Source organism: Carassius auratus, chromosome 46, assembly GCF_003368295.1.
Source record: "Carassius auratus strain Wakin chromosome 46, ASM336829v1, whole genome shotgun sequence".
Lineage (NCBI taxonomy): Eukaryota > Metazoa > Chordata > Actinopteri > Cypriniformes > Cyprinidae > Carassius > Carassius auratus.
The window spans coordinates 18,117,818-18,139,119 of record NC_039288.1 but is presented as its reverse complement, the minus strand read 5'-3'; the positions used below and the strand labels follow the sequence as shown (position 1 = coordinate 18,139,119).

General features: G+C 31.4%; 2 protein-coding genes across 3 annotated transcripts in view; both read right to left on the bottom strand.

Moving 5' to 3' along the window:
- The window catches only part of LOC113064452 (dymeclin-like), a 53,840-nt gene extending 51,093 nt beyond the window's left edge, over window positions 1-2,747 (bottom strand). The window contains exons 1-3 of the mRNA XM_026235309.1: window positions 2,536-2,747; window positions 1,022-1,222; window positions 212-264 (exon numbers count right to left, since the gene is read on the bottom strand). Coding sequence (XP_026091094.1) covers window positions 212-264; window positions 1,022-1,161 — 193 coding nt within the window. The 5' untranslated portion in view covers window positions 1,162-1,222; window positions 2,536-2,747. The remainder of the gene's footprint in view (window positions 1-211; window positions 265-1,021; window positions 1,223-2,535) is intronic.
- A 1,115-nt stretch (window positions 2,748-3,862) lies between these two features.
- The window catches only part of LOC113064451 (phospholipid-transporting ATPase IC-like), a 33,200-nt gene continuing 15,760 nt past the window's right edge, over window positions 3,863-21,302 (bottom strand). For both annotated transcript variants that reach the window (XM_026235307.1, XM_026235308.1), the window contains exons 10-28: window positions 21,009-21,167; window positions 20,826-20,914; window positions 19,265-19,455; window positions 18,974-19,182; window positions 17,462-17,505; window positions 16,432-16,588; window positions 16,094-16,282; window positions 15,901-16,013; window positions 14,347-14,511; window positions 13,256-13,367; window positions 13,097-13,172; window positions 12,902-13,025; window positions 11,331-11,622; window positions 9,839-10,062; window positions 7,955-8,038; window positions 7,626-7,871; window positions 7,371-7,509; window positions 5,904-6,034; window positions 3,863-5,803 (exon numbers count right to left, since the gene is read on the bottom strand). In XM_026235307.1, the coding sequence (XP_026091092.1) occupies window positions 5,573-5,803; window positions 5,904-6,034; window positions 7,371-7,509; window positions 7,626-7,871; window positions 7,955-8,038; window positions 9,839-10,062; window positions 11,331-11,622; window positions 12,902-13,025; window positions 13,097-13,172; window positions 13,256-13,367; window positions 14,347-14,511; window positions 15,901-16,013; window positions 16,094-16,282; window positions 16,432-16,588; window positions 17,462-17,505; window positions 18,974-19,182; window positions 19,265-19,455; window positions 20,826-20,914; window positions 21,009-21,167 (2,975 nt within the window). In that variant the 3' untranslated portion in view covers window positions 3,863-5,572. The remainder of the gene's footprint in view (window positions 5,804-5,903; window positions 6,035-7,370; window positions 7,510-7,625; window positions 7,872-7,954; window positions 8,039-9,838; window positions 10,063-11,330; window positions 11,623-12,901; window positions 13,026-13,096; window positions 13,173-13,255; window positions 13,368-14,346; window positions 14,512-15,900; window positions 16,014-16,093; window positions 16,283-16,431; window positions 16,589-17,461; window positions 17,506-18,973; window positions 19,183-19,264; window positions 19,456-20,825; window positions 20,915-21,008; window positions 21,168-21,302) is intronic.

Genomic DNA, 21,302 nt, shown 5'->3' with positions numbered 1-21,302 from the left:
GATCAACAGAATGCATTCAATTACATACAGCACATCATAAAAGCAGAGCTGGCCTGGGATCGCTAATCATTTCACTCATGTGGATTTATGTGCACACAGGGCCTGAAATTACAGAGCTTTATTTCACAAGACAGTGGGTTTAAAATCGGCGGCCATCTCTTTGTGCAGACGGCTGTAATGAAACGGCAGTAAATTATACAAACACACATACTCAGAGTCTTCGCCAGCGGGACGACAGCATCCTCCAGGAGTTTAGCATCAGCACTGCACACACACAGACACAGAGATGAGAGGAATATCAAAGCAGTGTTTACACTGGAGATGTGTGTTGCAGTCAAATCACACGGCTTTACTGATTACATTTATAAAGCAATGTTTAATACATAATCTTTCATAAAGTCAGTCAGGTCATTATTCAAACTCTTGGTTGCATGCATGCATGCCAAATGCAAGGTACAGATACATTATTAAAAGTAGTTTGTTAAACACTTCAATAGATTATCTCTAATATGTCTGGATGATTTTTATTAGGTACAGCCGAGAAGCAACGTTTTTATGCTGTTAAATGTGTTGACAACAGCATTACACATCTAATAGTTCTCACAACGAAAACACGGGACGAAACGTGCGAAACGACGTGAAACACCAAAGTGCATTCAATCATATTTGACCAAACTCTTAATAATCCAGAGCAACCCGTCAAGTCATAATGAGCATGAATATTTCTATAAAAGCAAGAGATGCTGAAACAGTGATGGTGATGTGAGACTCTCTGCCTCCCTCTGGTGTTCATCTCTCATATAACCTCCACACTGAGAGAGCAGAAGATAAGCCTGAGCTGAAAATTTTAGCCAATTACAGCAGAGCTTATTTTCATAGGCTGTAGAAATGCTTTTTCACCTTCTATAGCGATTCTGATACCTGGGGCTCAGTGTTGGCCGATACGGATACCACTGAAAGGTGACTAGAATGGATATGAGTGTGTGGGACATCGGTGATGGGGGTCTGGGGAGCGTCTCACCTGCAGGTGGGGCTGGTGAAGGTAAATGAGATCAGCTGGTTCCAGAAGGGCTCGTTCTCTGAGATGGCGTCTGGACCAATCAGAGCGCGGATGCTCTGGCTCTCCGACAGGTCGCTCAGCTGACTGGTGTTCGCACCCATCGCCTCCGAAAACCACCAGAGACTTCCTCAGAGCCTCATCATCAGCCGAAGAAAACGAAACCTGGAGAAATACCGTTTTTCAGTGACCTAATGAAGGATATTTAAGGTGCTAAAATAACATTTAAATTTAATCTTACACCTGATTATTCCACTTAACATGAAACCTTACGCTTTAGCAAGAGTCAACACGCATGGAACGGGTTTGATGGGTAGACACTGATCCCTACACACACTTCTTTGTTAAGCACACACCCTTTACACACACATCGTTAACGTGCCATCGTTTCACATTCCCCGGTGCGGATTGTGAAGCTGTGTCTCTGAAGGTGGAGGTTTTGGTTAAACATCCTGGTTCATATCAAGTGATCACAGAAGGTGGTGTGAACTCTCTTGACTTGAGAAAGCACATTTACAACTTCAGGTGGAATCACTTTCCAATCAATCCAACAAAATTTAGATTTAGAAATCAATATATCATGTCTTAAAATCATGTGTCACCCCATAATGTGAAGGATGCAATTACAATATATATTTTTCCTAAAGAAAATGTATGTGACATTATGTTTGCATGAAAAAAATTATAATTAAGTGGACTTTTTTTCCGTTTAAGCTGTTCTTGACAGATTTTGAGATGCAAAGGTGCACAGAATCTTGCAGTTTCACTGTTTCAGTGCTACTGTAAACACACAGACTGAAATCAATAATTAATTCAATGCAATCCTTCACTGCGATCACCATTACAGGTGACAAAAGAAAGACTAGAGGTAAATACACAATGAATGGTCTACACAGAATACATATTAAAAACCCTGCAGGACTTTAGGGGTTAAACTGGTCCTGCCAAATTTAGACTAGAGTCTGTACAACGTACACATTACAATACAATAAACACAAATTCTCCACTGTATATGCATAATATACACAGACTAATTATGACGTCACTTAGCTGAGAGTGATTAATAATAATAATCGATATAAACCAAAATTGTTGATTGTTATCTTTTTGGATGCCATGTTATTGTTGTAATTGAAATATGTAAGGTCTATTGTCTAATAAAAAATAAAAAATTTCGACATTCATTTAGCTTATTTACTTTGACAGTTTGAGCTTTCCTCAGCTAACGTTAACTATCAAATTACCCACTTCACTGATCTAACATGCACTGCAAACAAGATAACTAGAATACGGTTAAATATTAATTTTATACGAGTATTTCTCGGCATTCAACTGCCAATGTAGAAGTTAATAAGTATCCAGGTAGCTATAGACTTAGCAACAATTAGCCTGCAGACTGGAGAGAATGGAAAAATCCATTGTAAACACGTTAGCTTACATGCTAATATGCAAGCTAGCTAACAGCCAGCATGACTTACTTGATGATTATCAGATTTGACAGCGCTTCAGAAAAGCCACTCGCTGTCTGCTGGACACGCAACTATGTATCCTCAGACGAATAAAAGTAAATGAGTTCTGATAAGTGATGGTAAACGTCCAGTAAAGTGTGTTTTCAGTGGAAGTTGACGCTGAATTGAGTCTACTAGCTCTGCATTTCCACGTCGCCACTGACGTTCGTGACGTCTGACCACGCGGCGCACGCGCAGGATAACCCTCCAATCAGACATAGGCGGAGAATCTGGCTCATGAATATTTATTAGAATTCTGAACGCATTTAAAAACGTGACACGAACTTATTAATAAAAAAGTAATTATGCATTCGCATAAGAAATGCAGACTTTTGTTAATGATTCAGATATGCTATATTTTTTAAAACATTAAAAATAAAGTCTTCAAAAGTTTTGGGTCAGTAAAATGTTTTTAAAACAAATCAGTACTTTTATTCTGCAGGAGGCATTACATTAAAATATAAAGTAATAGTGAAGACATTTATTAAAAATAAATAAATAAAAACATACAAGAACGATTTCTGAAGATCATGTGACACTGAAGACTGGGGTCATTTAAATATATATCTATATAAATATATTTGAATAGAAAATAGTTATTTTAAATTGTAATAATGTTTTTCACATTATTACTTAAAGAACTTTAATTAAATCAAAAATATGATGCAAAACTTAAACAATGCAGCCTTGATGAGCAATAGATTGCTTTTAAAAAACAATAAATATATTGCAAAAAAAGAATAAAAAATAAAAATGATTATATTATTACGATTTATTTTATATACAATAATAATAAATGTGTAAAATTAAGATTATATACATATATAGTTTCATTTTGATAAACAATAACACAAAGCCAAATGTTCTATATCTTAAAATATATTTACATAGAAAACTTAAAGAAAAACAATATTTGAAATTGTAATATTTCACAATATTAGTGTTTTTCCTTTATTAAATAAATGCAGACTCTTTTCAAAAACATGATATAATACAAAAATATTCATGAAAAAAAAACGTATGTAGAGAAAATGTTATTCTTATTTTTAAATAGGCCTAATTATTTTTTAAAACTGTAATAATATTATAAAATGTTTGTTTATATTTATTAAATAAATGCAGCCTTGGTGAGCAACAAAATAATAAACATAATATAAAAATATACCTAAAAAATTGTTAATTATATAAAGTAAATGTTATTCTTATGATCTCTAGTTTTATATACAATAATAATAATAATAATGCAAAATTAAGATAACATTTTCTAATCATAAACAATGACACAGAACCAAACATTCTACATCTTATTCTTTATTTATAGACATCTGTGCAAAGTATATTACAGTGCATTACATACAGACAATCCACAGAGCTGAGTTCAAGTTTGTCAGACTGATCTGATATGGCTGGATAAAGCCTATTACATTCATTCAATGTACACATTAAGAACAGCCAGCGTAATAAATATAGTGTTTTCTCATAAGTTATATTATAACATGGTAGATTATTTCAAATCTTGTAACAGCTAGGGTTAAAATGAGAAAGACACAAGTCCCTGTACCAAAGTGCAAAGTCAGTTCCATGACAGAAGAAAACAAATCACCATTAAGTCTTCATTCTTTCACAGACAGATATTTCCATCAGCAACTGAAGGCATGACGACCCGTTTAACATCAACTCACAGAACAACAATGTAATATTAAATCAGAGAAGACACCACAGTCAGTGTGTCCATCTTAAAAATGATCTATGACCCTCTAGGCAGGTTTTTACATGACATGTTGTTAGAAATTGAGCGAGAACCGTTTCCACTGACAGCAGAGGTCTTGAGGAACAGAGGAGCTCAGAAGTATTTATGTAAACATCACGTTTCACTTTAAACACATTCATTCATTCACGGTTCATAAGGAACATCATCTCGAACGAGACACTGACACCATGCAAAGATTCGACCGAGAGGAAAATTCATCCTGAGGTTTGTGGGATACAGGCCTTTGCTTGCTTGGACATTTTGCAAAAATTGGAAATCAAGATGATGAATCCTTACCGAGTTCACATTTCAACATAAAAGTCTTCAAATGTAGTAAAGAGGTAAAAAGTCTAATCAACACCCTTCATTACACTGCAAAAAAAAATCAGTCTCTTAATCAGTATTTTTGTCTTGTTTTTCATTGAAAATTTATTTAAACATTTTTAATGTTTAATCAAAATGTTTAAAGCATATATTTTGCTTCTCAAATTCATTTATTTGGTTTGAGAAACAAATAAGATTTATTTAATTGAGAAGCAAAACAGTTTTATATTAGTTTTACAGGCTGTATGCATTTTTCATTGGTTGTTTTTACTATTTTTTTAAGCTTTATTTATTTAAAATACATTTATTTTGTTTAAGGATCAAGCAAGATGAATTTACTTGAGAAGCATAACTGTATAACATCAATTTTACAAAATGTTTTTTTTTTTTTTTCATTCATATTTTTCCGGTTTTAGACTTTATTTTTATATTTATTTTCTGGTTTTTAGGCATTAAATCTCAAAACTAAATTTAAGGAGCTGTAAGCCTAATTCAAAATATATTCTGGTGCTTATATAATTTTATATTACACTAAATATGTAATTCTATAAGAAAGTGTTGATATTTTTAATGCAAAGACAAAAATACTAAGAAAATCTTGGCAGTGTACAAAACAAGTGCTGGGAATAGAAACACACATTCACATACTCTTTCCGAGGGCAGGACCCTGAATTGTACATCTGCAAAAATTTAAAAACATGAAATAAAAACCTGAGACAAACAATTTGTTGTACAATCTTGTTGCAGAACATTAAAACCAGTCCTGGTCACCGGTGAGTGTTAACTTTATCTTTCCCCTTTAAAGCCCTTCATCCCCATTTCCCATTGGCTCTTTCATTAGTCCCTCCCCTTTAAAAGACACTTGGCCTCTTCCTATTGGCCGGTTCCGGTGGCCAGCTCAGGGTAAAGGCACATAAGCAGGTAATGAGTGTTTCAGATGTTGTCGGCCTGAGGAGCCTCTCGTATACTCTCTCTGAGCTCGGGCCGGACACGCGGTCGCTGGCGAATGCTGCGTCCCGACGCGATGAGGTCGGCGTAGCCGGTCGAGTGCGAGAAGGCGTAAGCGGAGCGACGAGAGCGTCCGCCGCGCTGGAATGCCGGCTTCTTCTTCTTCCTCTCCTCTTCTTCATCCTCAAGCTCATACTTCTTCCTGTTCCTCTGGACCTGCAGGAAGAACGTGAGGCTGTAGCGGCTCTAGATATGTTCTGCTATATTATATTCAACCCAGAATATTCCTCATTATTATGCTTTTTAAGGATCTCACCTTGTCTCCGACCGAGGGCCAGATGGACTGACAGAGGAACTGGATGCAGATGACGGGAAGGAGACAGATTCCCACCGTCAGGATGATGGTCAGCCAGAGATACGGCTGTCTCAGAGCGTTAGACGCCGCACCTACGGGTCAAAAACAATACTATTACATACTATTATAGTATTTATTCTTACTTAAAATTTGATTTATTTTATAATCATTTCTGTTTTCATAGTTTTAGTAATTTCGTTCTGCTATTTCATCATCTGTATTAGTTTTTGTTTTTAAATATTACTATTAGCATTCATTTTTGTATTTTCAGGCTTCACATTTTAATTTTAGTTTAATTTTTAGCAATGCTATTTTGTGCATTTGCACTTTTTTAATAGTACTATTAGAATTTGTTTTTGATTTTTCTTTAACATTTTAAGCTTTTGTTGTAATTTTACGTTCATTTTTTATGTTTTTATGGACTTGTCTTTTCTGTAGATGTTGTTTTTAAACATTACTATTAGTGTTTATTTGTTTATATTTTCAGGTTTTCATTACACACACACACACACACACACACACACATATATAAGGAAATATTACTAATTAGCTTTATTAAATTATTAAATTAAATTATCATTATTATTTTTTTTCCCATTTTTCTTTATTTAAATTTTATTCCAGCTTTAGTTTAGTTTTAGTTTTTTAATATGAATTATTATAAATTTCCAGTAAGCCATTTAAGCTCTTCAACCTAAACTTAATTTAGCCAAGTTAACATTTTACATTTTTATTTAGTTTTTCCATCTAATATTTAGATGCTATTTCAGCTTTATTTAAATTAACAAAAATGTCTTTAATAATTTTAATTTAAGTTAGTAAAAGATTTAGTTTAGTAAAAGGATCTTAGATTTATTTTAAATGCATATAAAAAAATAGTTTAAAAAAAAGTTACTTTGACTGCAATTTACATGAATTGAAAAATAAATCTATAAAATAATATTTTTGACCATCACTTCATGTCAAAAGGACCTGCGAGTATCAAATTCTGTAGCTTTTGAATTACATTTTGTATAAAAAACATGCATATCATAAAATATTTAGTTAAATAAGTTTAGTTCAAAGTTATATCAAATGCATTTATTTGATGTAAAACAAGCTTGCATTGCTTTTGAATGCAACAAATTTGTTTTATAGTTGTTAATGCATTTTTTGATAAATTAGCTTGTAATAAACATGTTTTTATTATATATATAAAAAAAATAATTTACTTATATTTAACTAATATATAAATCCGATGGTTTCTATAAAAAACATGTGCATAACATATAAAATAACAAAAGTATAGTCATACAAAATTTTGTGAAGTTTTGCTCATTCGTATCACCAATCCCTATCATGATCATGGAAAGCATGAAAGACTGCTTTATGCATGTTTTAGGTTTCGTTTGTGGAGCCTCAGTTCTCAGTTCAGACTTTGTCACAAACCTGTGAAAGTGAAGGTGGTTGGGAGGATGACGTGGATTCCTGCGCTGTGGATGTCAAACATGACGCCGAAGTAAATGGCTATACTGCCGAGCACCGCGAAAAAGTTCACAAACGTCCAGTAGGAGGTGTTCAACGAGATCTGGAACATAAAGAAACAATCGATCAACATGCATGTTCAATTCAAATCAGAGAAACAGAATGCCTCCTTATTTGGACACGGAAATGTCACATGATCTAAATCGACCAATCGGGCACCTGCAGGTTGACGGTGATGATGAGCGATGAAGCTGCGACCACAGCGAACGACTGGTAATCAGACGGAGCCTCGCCGTCCTGTCCCATGGTCTGCAGGAACGCACCGTACGGGATGAAGAAGATCATGAGGGACGTGTAGACGCCGTGGAACAAGCTGATGAAGAAGTTCTTGTAGTTAAACAGCGATCCTTGCTGCCCCGGGAGATACAGCTTCGGGTGGCGTAAACTCAGCTTGTCGTTCACGTCCTACAGGAACAAAACGTGTCAGTGGTGTTCGAATAGGTTTGATGGTGACTTCAGGACAGATTGAAGCTCTGGTGAACGGATACCTGATCCAGAAGACCCACGAGGAGAACAGGAAGACTGCTGTAGCAAACGTTGTATAGAGTGATGAACCAGTCTTCATAAGCCGTCTACAAAACACGAACAAATACACGTCAGCAGTCACTTCTTTAAAAACAACTTTATCTCTGCATGCTGGGAGTTTCAGGAGCTTTAAAGACTTGAGGGTTAAACTTTTGTTATAAATAAAATCACATTTTTATTTGAATAGAGATATAATCCTGTTTTAGTAATAATACGGATACTAATAATACTACTACTACTACTAATAATAATTATTATCACTTCTATATTAATATCGTAATACAACTGCACTGTAAAATAAATATATATTAAATCATATTTATAACAGCAACAATAATTATAATGCTTCTGTTGTTGTTGCTATCATATATAAATTTATCATATATAAAGTACTGTAAAGTATTTTTACATTTACAAGGTTGTATTGGAATATAAATACATTCCTGTTTTAGAAATAATCCGGATACTAATAATACTAATAATACTTATAATAATAATAATTATTACTACTACTATATTAATATCATAGTACAACTTCACTGTAAAATAAATATTTTTAATAATATTTATTAAAATAAATAAAATAATTTTAGAAATAATACGGATACTAATAATACTACTTCTTCTAATAATAATAATTATTATTATTATCACTACTATATTAATATCGTAATACAACTGCATTGTAAAATAAATATATATATTCAATAATATTTATAACAGCAACAATAATTATAATGCTTCTGTTGTTGTTGCTATCATATATAAATGTATTATAATAATAATAATTATTATTATTTCTAATACAAAAATATATTTCGATTGTAAAAATTAATTAATACTTTGAATGAAAGTTGTTCTCTGATCATTGTCTGGATCAAGGTTATTATTTTGTTAACTAAAACTACAACTATATCCATTTTACTTAAAGTGCTATACTTGAATAAAAAAAATAAATAAATAAATAAAATAAAAAATAATTTTTAAATTAAGGTTGTATTGGAATATAAATACATTCCCATTTTAGAAATAATCCGGATACTAATAATACTACTAATACTTATAATAATAATAATTATTACTACTACTATATTAATGTCATAATTCAACTACACTGTAAAATAAATATTTTAAATAATATTTATAACAGCAACAATAATTATAATGCTTCTGTGGTTGTTGCTATCATATTTAAATTATTATTATTATTATTATTATTTCTAATACAAAATATATTACTATTGTAAAACAACTGTAAAATAAATATCTTAAAAATGTGCAAATTGTTTTTTATTTATTTAAATATATTAGATAATATATATAATAATAATAATAACAAAAACAATAATAATTATAATACTTTTGTTGTTGTTATCATATTAATAATAATTTTTATTATTATTTTTTCATCCAGAAATATTACCATTCAAACATAAACTCACTTTAAAATGAATATATAACAAATATGTAAAATAATATATTATTAATAATTATCCATTATTATTATTATTATATTCATTTATCATTATTATTTCTAAGACAGAAATATATTACAACCGTAAAAAAATAATGCTGAATAACAAAATTAATATATTTAAAAGATATGTAATTTGTTATTATTATTAAGCTTTAAGACTTGAATCTCAATCGAGAGTTTTATTTGATAGGAAAATCCTTTGATTATGGTCAGAAGTAAATCAATTTGAAAATTAAAATGAATGCAATTTTTCTCCATGGTATCAAGAAAGCTACTGAATATCAGTATTTTAGTTTTAATGGTAGTATTGTCACAATACTGGAATTTCAATGTCCCAAACGTCTGTAAATCAGCTCTCAGTGTCTCATACCTGTGAGGAAAATCCGTTGAAGAAGGAGAACCAGAAGTGCACCAGAGTGAAGGCGAAGTTCTTGTAGAAGAAGTAGCGCAGGAATTTGCACATGCGGATGTAGGACCAGCGTCCGTGGACCAGCAGGAGGCGCTGAAGATAACGAAACTGAGCGAAGGCGTAATCGCTGGACATTACCGCCTGCATCCCCTCCTGACCACTGATGCCCACACCGATGTCTGCAGCTGCAAAGGAGCATGGGAAGGAGACAACTGCACTTTTATACTCTTGACAAAACACTTCAAATCAATTAATACTTTGAATGAAAGTTGATTCTCTGATCATTGTCTGGATCAAGGTTTTTATTGTTAACTAAAACTACAACTATATCAATTTAAATTCATGCGCTATACTTGAATAAAATAAAATAAAATAAAATAGTTTCAGCTAGTTGGCGAATGTAGAGGCAATATTTCATTTAATTTTTGTATTTTTTTTTACTTAATTTGAAGTACTAAAATAACCCAAACTTAAATAAAAAAAAAACAAGCTAGAAACAATGAAAACACACAACAAAATTACTAAAAATAAACTAATATATATTACCACATTATTTAAAAACATATTTAATAACTTGCAACATCTCTAATTTTTGTTTAGTTGAATTTGAGGTACTAAACTGAAGAAAACTGAAGAAAAAGGTATATATCTATAACTATATATATATATATATATATATAAATAAAAACAGACATATTTAAAAAACAACATAAAAAACAAAAATAAAAAAAAACTAAATTACTAAAAGTAAAATTTAAATCATAACAGACAACATAAAATAATAAAAACCTACACAAAATATTAATCAAAACTAATAGTTGCCTCTTCAATTACACTTTTGAACTCTTGAAAAAACATTTTAAACTGAATTTAAATGAATAAAAAGTTGATTCTCTAATTGTCGTCTAGATCAGGGTTAGTATCATTAACAAAAACTAACTAAAACTAAACCCATAACCACAAACCACCAAAAAAAATAAAATAAATAAATAATAATAATAATAAAAATAAAAAAATATATTTTCAGCCAGTTGCCTAAAGAAAATTTTACGTATTTTTAGTTTAAATAAGTATTAAAGCAACTAAAACTGAAATAAATAAAAATAACATATGTATATAAAAAAACTAACTTATAAAAATGACAAAAACACAACAAAATGACTCAAATTAAAATGTAAAACAATTTTTAAACCTCAAAACTAAATTTAGTCATAAATGATAGTCTAAATTTAGACTAAGCCTAAAAATTAACTTGATAACAGAAAATCTAAAATTATAGCTCAAGTGGTAGAGCACTGCGTTAGCAAGCGCAATGTTGTGGGTTCGAATCCCAGGGAACACATGTTAGGAGAAAATTGTTAGCCTGAATGCAATATAAGTCGCTTGTCTGCTAAATGCATAAATGTATAATAACATGGGTGTGGGTCAGGAATGAGATCTGGCTCTCACTCACTCTTGATCATGTTGACGTCATTGGCTCCGTCGCCGATGGACAGAGTCACGGCCTTCTTGTAGCGCTTGACCAGACTGACCACGTTGGCCTTCTGTTTGGGCGTCACGCGACAGCAGATCACCGAGCTGCATTCACACGCCATGTCCACGAAGTCCTCCTGTCTCTTCTCCTTCTCCCACTCGTCCACGGGCTGACTGCTGTCTGGAGGATTGGTGGAGTGAATGAACCGCTTCCTGAGCTTCTTCAGACGCAAGCGACGACGCTTCTTCTTCTTCTCGTACAGGATCTCATTCTGCACAGAGACCAGAAAGTGCTTTTAGACTACCGTATTTTTCCGGACTATAAGTCGCACCTTTTTTCATAGTTTGGCTGGTCCTGCGACTTATAGTCAGGTGCGACTTATTTATCAAAATTAATTTGACATGAACCAAGAGAAATGAACCAAGAGAAAACATTACCGTCTCCAGCCGCCAGAGGGCGCTCTATGATGCTCAGTTCTCCTGTAGTCTACACTGAAAACATAGATCGCCCTCTGGCGGCTGGAGACGGTAATGTTTTCTCTTGGTTCTAAATAAATGCGACTTATAGTCCAGTGCGACTTATATATGTTTTTTCCTCATTATGCCGTAATTTTGGGACTGATGCGACTTGTACTCAAGTGCGACTTATAGTCCGAAAAATACGGTAATAGTAGGAGATACAAACTTTAGTTTCTAACTGTTTCCTGTTGATCAACTTTAGCGATTTATTTATTTTCATTTTAAAAAAGAATATTACGGACCAATATGTAAAATCTATTATCAGTATTTTGTGAGAAAAAACATTTAGTTATTGCCAACACTTTTTTTTTCACCCAAATTGTTCAATATTTATGTAAGATTCCCTACAAGACAATGCCCATATTTTACTTGTTTATATGATCTATTTTTATCATTTTGTCCATATAAAATTAGTTTTCCAGCAAAATTACATAAGGAAAATATTAAAACTTATTTAAAATATTTACATTTGGAAGTTACAGTAGGGTACAGAAGTTTAAAGTGGGTATGTTTATGTCTCTCACCAATGCTGCATTTATGTGATCAAAAATACAGTAAAAACGGAAATACTGTGAAAAAATATTTTACTTTAAAATAACAGCATTCAATGTAAATATACAGTCAAATGTAATTTATTCCTGTGATCAAAGCTGTATTTTCAGCACCATTACTCCAGTCTTCAGTGTCACATGATCTTTCAGAAACATTTCTGATTGTTATTTATAAGCTTCGTATTTTTGTGGAAGCCGTGATACGTTTAATTTTTCAGGATTCTTTAATGAACAAAAAGTTCAAAAGAACAGCATTTATTTGAAATATAAATATTTTGTAACAAATATCTTTACTGTCACTGTATTATTAAATCACTGTATAACTCTGTACTGAACCCAAACATTTGAATGATTTTATATTAATTAATAGTTTATTTGATGTATAGCTTTTTATATTGAGTTATATCAACCTCATGTCAAATGGAGTGCTTTAATTTGTGTTTCGGGATCAGTTTTGTGGATCAGTGTTTGGTGAACGCACCAGCCAGCCTCCAGTGATGACGAGCGCGTTCTTGCCAGGCTCTGTGAAAAACTGCTCCTTCAGCTTCTTATTGCGTCCTTGAGGGTCGTTGCGCCTTTGTGTCTGTCTGTTCCTCAGCTGAACACTGAGAGAGAAACAAGAAGAGAGTCAGAAAGCAGACAGTCTCAAGACACTGACACATTCACAGACACGTACTTCACGTCCTCTCCGTAGTGGATCTTCATATCGTCGGTCAGCAGTTGGCAGGCGTAGCCGATGTTCTCAGCGGTCTCTGAGCATGAGACAAAACAAAATCCATTAGAAATCAAACCGATCTCTGTTAAAATAACTCATTATTTCACGTGCATCGCTCACCTTTCTTGTCTCCGGTCAGAACCCAGATCTTGATGTCAGCTTTGGCCAGTTTTGCGATGGTTTCTGGGACGCCGTCCTGAAGTTTATCTTCAATGGCTGTCGCTCCAATCAGCTGAATGAACGAACATAAGTTACACAATTAATTATTATAAATAAAAAAAACGTATTAAATCTATACGATACGATAAAAATTAATTACTGCATACATATTTTTATATAGAAATATTTATTAGTTTTTTATATGTAATCTAAAAGATGAAAAAAAAGTTGTTTAGCACATTAACAAATTCAAAATAAATTTTTAAGTAAGAATATCGATTTTCAGATTTTAGCTATACGTAAGATATATCGTGCAGATATCTGATAGGCTGAATAATATAATAAAAGTTTAATACTAATATATATATATATATATATATATATATATATATATATATATATATATATATATATATATATATATATATATATATATATATATATATATATATATATATAGCATAAAATATAATAAAATGTAATTCATTTAAAATATACAGGTAAAATAATTATTAACATTCGATTTAATATAAAAATTTTATTGAGAGTATAGTTTTTCTAATATTAAAAAACTACAATACATAAGATATATTTTCGCAGATAACTGGAATTTTTTAAAAATATAATGCCAATATTTTTGTACAATCAGACAGTTGCTGAAACTAAATTAATTTAGACATTATCAACCTAAATTTCAACTGAAAATATTTTAACATTATGCATATTATATTACTTTAACATTATGCATATTATATTACTTTAACATTATCCATATTATATTACTTTAACATTATGCATATTATATTACTTTAACATTATGCATATTATATTACTTTAACATTATCCATATTATATTACTTTAACATTATGCATATTATATTACTTTAACATTATGTTGCATATTAAGTCACCTTGGATAAAAGGGTTTGCTAAAAAGTGTCTGTTACCAGGCAATAGCCAAACACTGACAGGTTAATGACCCCGATTAATACACTAGATCACTAGTCACTTCCCTGAAATGAATAATATTTTTTTCTTTCTTATTTCTGTACCAAAAGGTTTTCCTCGATCTCTTCGTACACAGTGTCCAGGGCCTCCTCACGGTTCTCCATTGAAACGCTGGCAGCCTGGTGTTTCTGAGACCAGGCGTCGTACTCCGCCTGACTGATGTCTTTATAGCAGAGACACAGAGTCCGCAGCGTCTCGTTCGCAAAGATCTGAAAGAAAAATCCAACCGTTTAGCACACAACGCATGCTTTTCTACTTGGCCAAACACTACAGGAAAAACTTTTTCATGCACCAGTCAATTTTGACTTTTTGGGCTATTTGGCTTTTCATAATGTGCTGTTTCGCAATAGTGGAAAGAAATCCTTTAATTGTTTATTTGATTGCACTTTATCTATTTGCATCTATATTCGATTTAGATTAAAATACAATACATAAATGCAATTTCTTAAAAATTAGTTTTTTTCTCAACTTCAGCAGCACGTCCAGACACCAAAATTTAGAGTTTTGTTCCTCTATATATTCTGAAGATTTTTACTGAGGGGTTTGTTCATATATAATTTTATTTTATTATTGCACAGTATTTGTGTTTCAATTACAATACATATGTTTAAATGCTGTTTCTTAAAAAAAAATTTTTTTCTCAACTTCAGCAGCACGTACAGACACCAAATTTTTGAGTTTTGTTCATCTATATATTCTGAAGATTTTTACTGAGGGGTTTGTTCATATATAATTTTATTTTATTATTGCACAGTATTTGTGTTTCAATTACAATACATATGTTTAAAGGCCGTTTCTTAAAATTAGTTTTTTTATAAACTTCAGCAGCACGTACAGACACCAAAATTTAGAGTTTTTTTCATCAATATATTCTGAAGATTTTTATTGAGGGGTTTGTTCATATATAGTTTAATTTTATTATTGCACAGTATTTGTGTTTAAATTACAATACATTTGTTTTAAAGGCCGTTTCTTAAAATTATTTTTTTTCTCAACTTCAGCAGCACGTACAGACACCAAAATTTAAAGTTTTACTTCTATAAATATTATAAAGGTTTTTACTGATGGTTTTGTTAATTTTATTGATTTTATGCGTTAGAATATTGTGAAAATTATATATAATTTTTTGGCTAATGACAGAATTTTCAGATTTATGGCGTTATAAATAAAGACATCTAAAAATTCCTCTGTTTCTGTTTTGATTTTAATTTTAGTTTAATTTTAGCAATTTTAGCCTGTAATTCTGTTGTGTGCTTTTTTACGTTTATTAGTTTTTTTCTTTTTTAATACTGCAAGTCTACATATTTTTATATATTTTTCTTACGGTTTTAGTTTAGTTTTTCTGTGCATCAAGATAAACTAAATGAAAATTATAAATGTTGCCTTGGTAAATAAGTTTAAGTTATTTTATATTTGATTTTATTTCAGTTAAGTTTTATTTTCCTGGTTTTATGGTTTTGGTTAGAGTTAAGTAAAACAACACTGCTTTTAATATGGTCAAATGGAGTACTCTTTTGAAATTTCATATGATGCTTTTTTTCTACTTTTTAAAGCTTGATACATTTAAACATGGATTTATTAAAAGTGTTGGTACTCACGTCCAGAGCTTCTTGCGTGGTTTCTTTATTCTTGCTATTAGCATCGAGTCTCTGGTAGATCACAGTGTCTGCGCCCTTACAGTACAGACGAATTTTACCGTCTGGATATCTCACTACACACAAACACACACACAAGAGTGAGAAATCGATTACAGCGACTGACAGACAGGAAGTGAAGAAGAGAAAGACTCACGGATGATGGACATGCGCTTGCGGTCGCTGTTGAAGTCGAGCAGAGCGAGCATCTCGTAGGTCTCCTCATGGTCCATCTCCAGGACGGTGATGGTGTCCTGCGTTCGGGACAAGAACACATAACCAAAGTTGCATGCTGCTGTGACCAGAGCGCCCTCATCAGGAGACGCAGCCTGGTACACCAACTCATCTGAACACAGAGGAAATATGCAGCATACAAATAAACAGCAGCATTTTTTTAGCTTTTACACAAAATAGAATCAAGAAGATGCAACATGCTCGTATTACTGTTTATTACTGTATAATCTCAGCAGATAATTCTGGTTTTGGTCTCCTCACCCTCTTTCTGCTCAACCATGACGGTGTGACACAAGGACAGGAGTTTGAAAAACTCCATAATTTGGGGGTCCTTCTTCGCACGGATAGAGGAAACGAGGAAATGGTCTTCAAACTGGAAATTCTTTTCGGCGTATTTATTCCAACTGAAATCCACAGGCTGAGCAACAATTTGAGAGAAAGTGAAATGATATATAAATTGCCAATCAAACATTTTGACTAAAAGCTATTAACTTTAAAAGCTAACTTAAAATGACGTTAGCTAAAACTAAATAAAATCACGTCACGTTGAACACGTAATAAAAAACATTTAAAATGAATAAATGCACTCTCCATAAATAATGTCCGCTCTCTAAAATTAATTAATAAACTATATACATATACCCTCTATTAATAAACTACGAATCAAATAAACACTCAACCAATCAATAAATATATAAATGAATACATAAAACCATATAAATCCACTCTCTCTAATAAACAATCTAACTGTAGATGTACTCTCTATAAATAAAAATCAACCAATCAATAAATAAATATATAAATGTATTCCCTATAAATAAAATATAATCAAATAATTTAATCAAAATACAAATGCACCTTCTATAAATACAAATAAAGCTCAACGAAAATAAAACAGCTAAAAATGCACTCTCTACACAAATAGTAATGTACTCTCTATAAATATTGTAAAAGTACTCTGTATAAATAATAATAAAATAATGTGAATATATAAAACTTTGAGTGTATTCTGTAAATAAAAAGTAATAAAAATCAAATTATACATGTACTCTATGAATAAAATCAAAATATCCATCAAAAAAACTATATTTATATTTTATACATTATTATTTACTATATACTCTATAATAAACAAATAAAAATCAAATAAAAAAAAATGTAAATGCATATACAGTAAGTGTGTGTGTGTGTGTGTGTGTGTATATATATATATATATATATATATATATATATATATATATATATATATATAAATGCAATTTTAAGTAAAGAAGTAATTCTGCGTACGTACCGTTCCACGACCCAGTGACACACCGTCTGCACTGGTGGGATCTCCTACAGATCAACATAAAGCATTGTCAATTTTCACACTGATTTAGATCACTGGATTGATAAAGCAAGAACACTAAAGAATTGGCACTTTAAATAGTGCTGGATCATAAAGCACTAAAGCACCCTTCTGAGTGCAGACAGCATGGAATGAGACGTCTCAATATACCTTTAACTTAACAACCTTCTCAAATATGAGTCACTCATTTAATACTCACTGTTAGGGGTTTATAAGCATCAGCAAAAGTCATTGCCTCTAAGAATGTGACGTAATCACTGTGTGCAAAACAGATGATATTGAGTAATTTTAAATGGCAAGGTCGAAGGTGTCATCCAGTTTTAAAATCATTCACTGTTCCCAACCACAGAAACCTGACCTGTGTGAAATTTAAGCCTCAAATCTCCCCCACAGTCACACACACACACACACACACACACACACACACACACAGCGCTCTTTTCATACTTGATTTAAATGCATCTACTGGTTTGACATATAAAACCTCAATAACAATCACTCGAATGCATGCATTAACCCTGTACATCCTGACATATGAAATAATAGTTCAAATCAGGCTTTTATGGCTCATATAGTAGATATGGTGAGAAAAAAAACTGCTCCGTTTTATTCAGAGGCCCAAACTGACCAAAATATGCAATTTGGTGCAGATTATGATAATTATATGAACAAAAAAATAGCTTGTAATATACATCAATGAGATTAAACAGTATAACAGACACTTACATAAAAGGATATATACACACACTATGTCCCAATAATATGCAGGATGATAATTATATGCTTAGTTTGATGAACAAAACATATATATATATATATATATATATATATATATTACAATAAATATTATATTATTAATGTTATCAATGTTATTCTCACATGACAGATTTCACAGCAAAAAGATACGCAATCCACAAACTGAAGGTGGACTTTTGTACAATTATACTAAAAGGACTTTTACTTGCTAAAAAATAATGAACTATCAGATGCACTATCATGTTTTTATAAATACCTAAATTCATTTTATTTTTTGTATTTTTAAATTGTTTTTGCATATTTTATTACTGTTTTATATATATATATATTTTTTTTTTATTTTTTTTTCAGTTTTAATTATTTTATAATAATTAAAATTTTATTAAAATAATTATTTTTATTTTGTGAAATTTTGCCTTGACAACTAGCTTCTTATATATATATAATATATATATATATATATATATATATATATATATATATATTATTTAGGCATTCATTTTATTAAGCAACTCAAATATTAATACATATTTTTAAGGTTTTAATTGTAACAAAACTGTTGTGTACAATAAGTTTTGATCATGATCATTTAAAGGCCTTTATATACAGATACTGTAGAACTTATCGTGTTGAATTCATCAAGAAGCATTTCAGGATTTCTATTGTTCCTCTAAAAACAAAGTTGGTGTTTTGTCTCACCGTAAGTGCGTCCTGTGATGGTGCACTTCTTGAAGGCCATGATGTTTTGCGTTAGCGTGCCGGTTTTATCAGAGAAGATGTACTCGACCTGCCCCAGCTGCTCGTTCAGTGTGGTGGTCCTGGCTTTGGCCGGCGTGTCTTTGTCACCGTAGTACATCTGCAGATCCCAGTTAATGAACTTACTCTGACCCAAGCGGATCACCTCCACACTGAGAGAACAAAACCAGTGAGTTATCTGCTGAATAACGAGAGCTGTGTGCAGAGAGAGCGGAGGAGAGGCGGCTGTCGTACCTCACATAGAGAGAGATGGGCACCATGGTGTTGAGGATGATGATGTAGCCCCAGAAACTGAGGAAGCCTCGGGTAGATGAAGAGTAGTCGAGGCCGTCGATTAGATACCAGGCCTTCGAGCCGATGCTCTCGTACCAGTACGTGTGTCCGATGGCCAGACCAGCACACAACAAAACCAGCAACCCAAAGATCTACAGGGAGAACCAGAGAGCCACCGAAACATTTTAGGATGCAAAATGAGATTGGATTTAATGCAAATGTTGCAGCACCTTGAAATAAAAAAATAAAAAAATAAATAATAAAATAAATTTTAAAATAACAAAAAAAATATATATATATACAAATAAAATAAAATAAAAAATATATATAAAAAAATAATAAAATAAAATAAAATAAAAATGCACTTTCCATCATTAAGATACTTACAGAATACATAAAACTCTAAAAATGGTCTCAATAAAAACTAAAAACTCTATAATATATACTCTAACAAATATAAAATGAAAAATATAAATAAATAAATACAATCTATAAATGCACTTTCTATAAATAGACATAAATAAAATAAATAAATAAAAATAATCTCTATAAATTCAAGCTATAAATAAGAATTTTAAATAATATAAATAAACAAACCTATGAATGCAATGACTATAAATAAAATTAATAAAATATTTAATAAAACTAGTAAACTGAGTCTCTATGAATAAATAAACCTCTATCAATTCATTATATAAATACAAATATTAAATTAACAAGTATAAATTCAGTCTATAAATAAAAGTATTGACTAATATAAATACAAACAAAACTGAAATATATCTCCATAAATATGACTTATAAATAAACTTTATAACAGCCCTCTCTAGAAATAAATATTATAAATAATTAAATAAAACTATGAATGCACTCTCTACACATAAGATAAATAAACTATAAATGCTCTACAAATAAAAGTAAAAATATAAATAAAAACATTCTATACGTAAGTTATATATATATATATAAAATTTAAAAATGTAAAAGGTAAAAATATATATAAAATATATATAAATAAAACTTAACGCACTCTCTACAATAAGATTGATAAATAGATTATAAATGCACTCTATCAATAAAAGTAAAAACATAAACCATAAATGCACTTTCTGTAAATATATATATATATATATATATATATATATATATAACTTCCTATGCAGTCTATATAAATAATAATTAATAAATCTAAGAATATACCTTTCAATAAATACACTCTATAAAATAAAAACAAACCTCTATATAAATAAAAATGCTAAGTAGGTAATCATCAACACAATGTAAATAATAAATAATATAAATAAAACAATGAATACACTCTATAAATATATTTTGGAAATCTAAATAAATAAAAAAATTAAAAGTATTTTTGATTTTTTTTTTTTTAAAAAAGTCATATTAAAAGTCATATTAAAAATCAAGGGATGCTGTGTAAAAGTGGATAGAAAAATAAATAAAAATTAAGAGTCAAATGTCTCTGAACTGAAGAAGTGAAATGTTAGTTGATGTGCGTTTCACTGACCGTGTAGACCATGTAGTTCATCAGTATGTCTATCCTGGTGCGTTTGAACCTGGTCTTCCCTCCGTTCCTCATGATCTTAGTGTCATTTCCTGCAGAACAAACATCACAGCTCTTTTACAAACACAAACACACACCGAAGCGTGAACATAAACGTGTGTGTGTCGGGCAGCGTATGGAACGGACCTGCGAATATGACCAGGCCGTGGCACACGTCCGTGTTGCGAATCTTGCATCCTCTGAGCAGCATGTTGTCCAGGTCGAGCGGGTAACTCTGAGCGTCCCAGATCATCGTTCCCATAAACTTATCCAAACGGTTGTTGGGCTCCTCGCACAAAATCAGCGCTGAGAAAGACACGGAGCAGGAGATTACCGTACACTTTAAAATCGGCAACAGTGACGTTGTGTCTTAATCTCAACATTCAAAATAGGATGCGGTACATGTACAATTACAATCATGCAACTACTTGGACACGAATG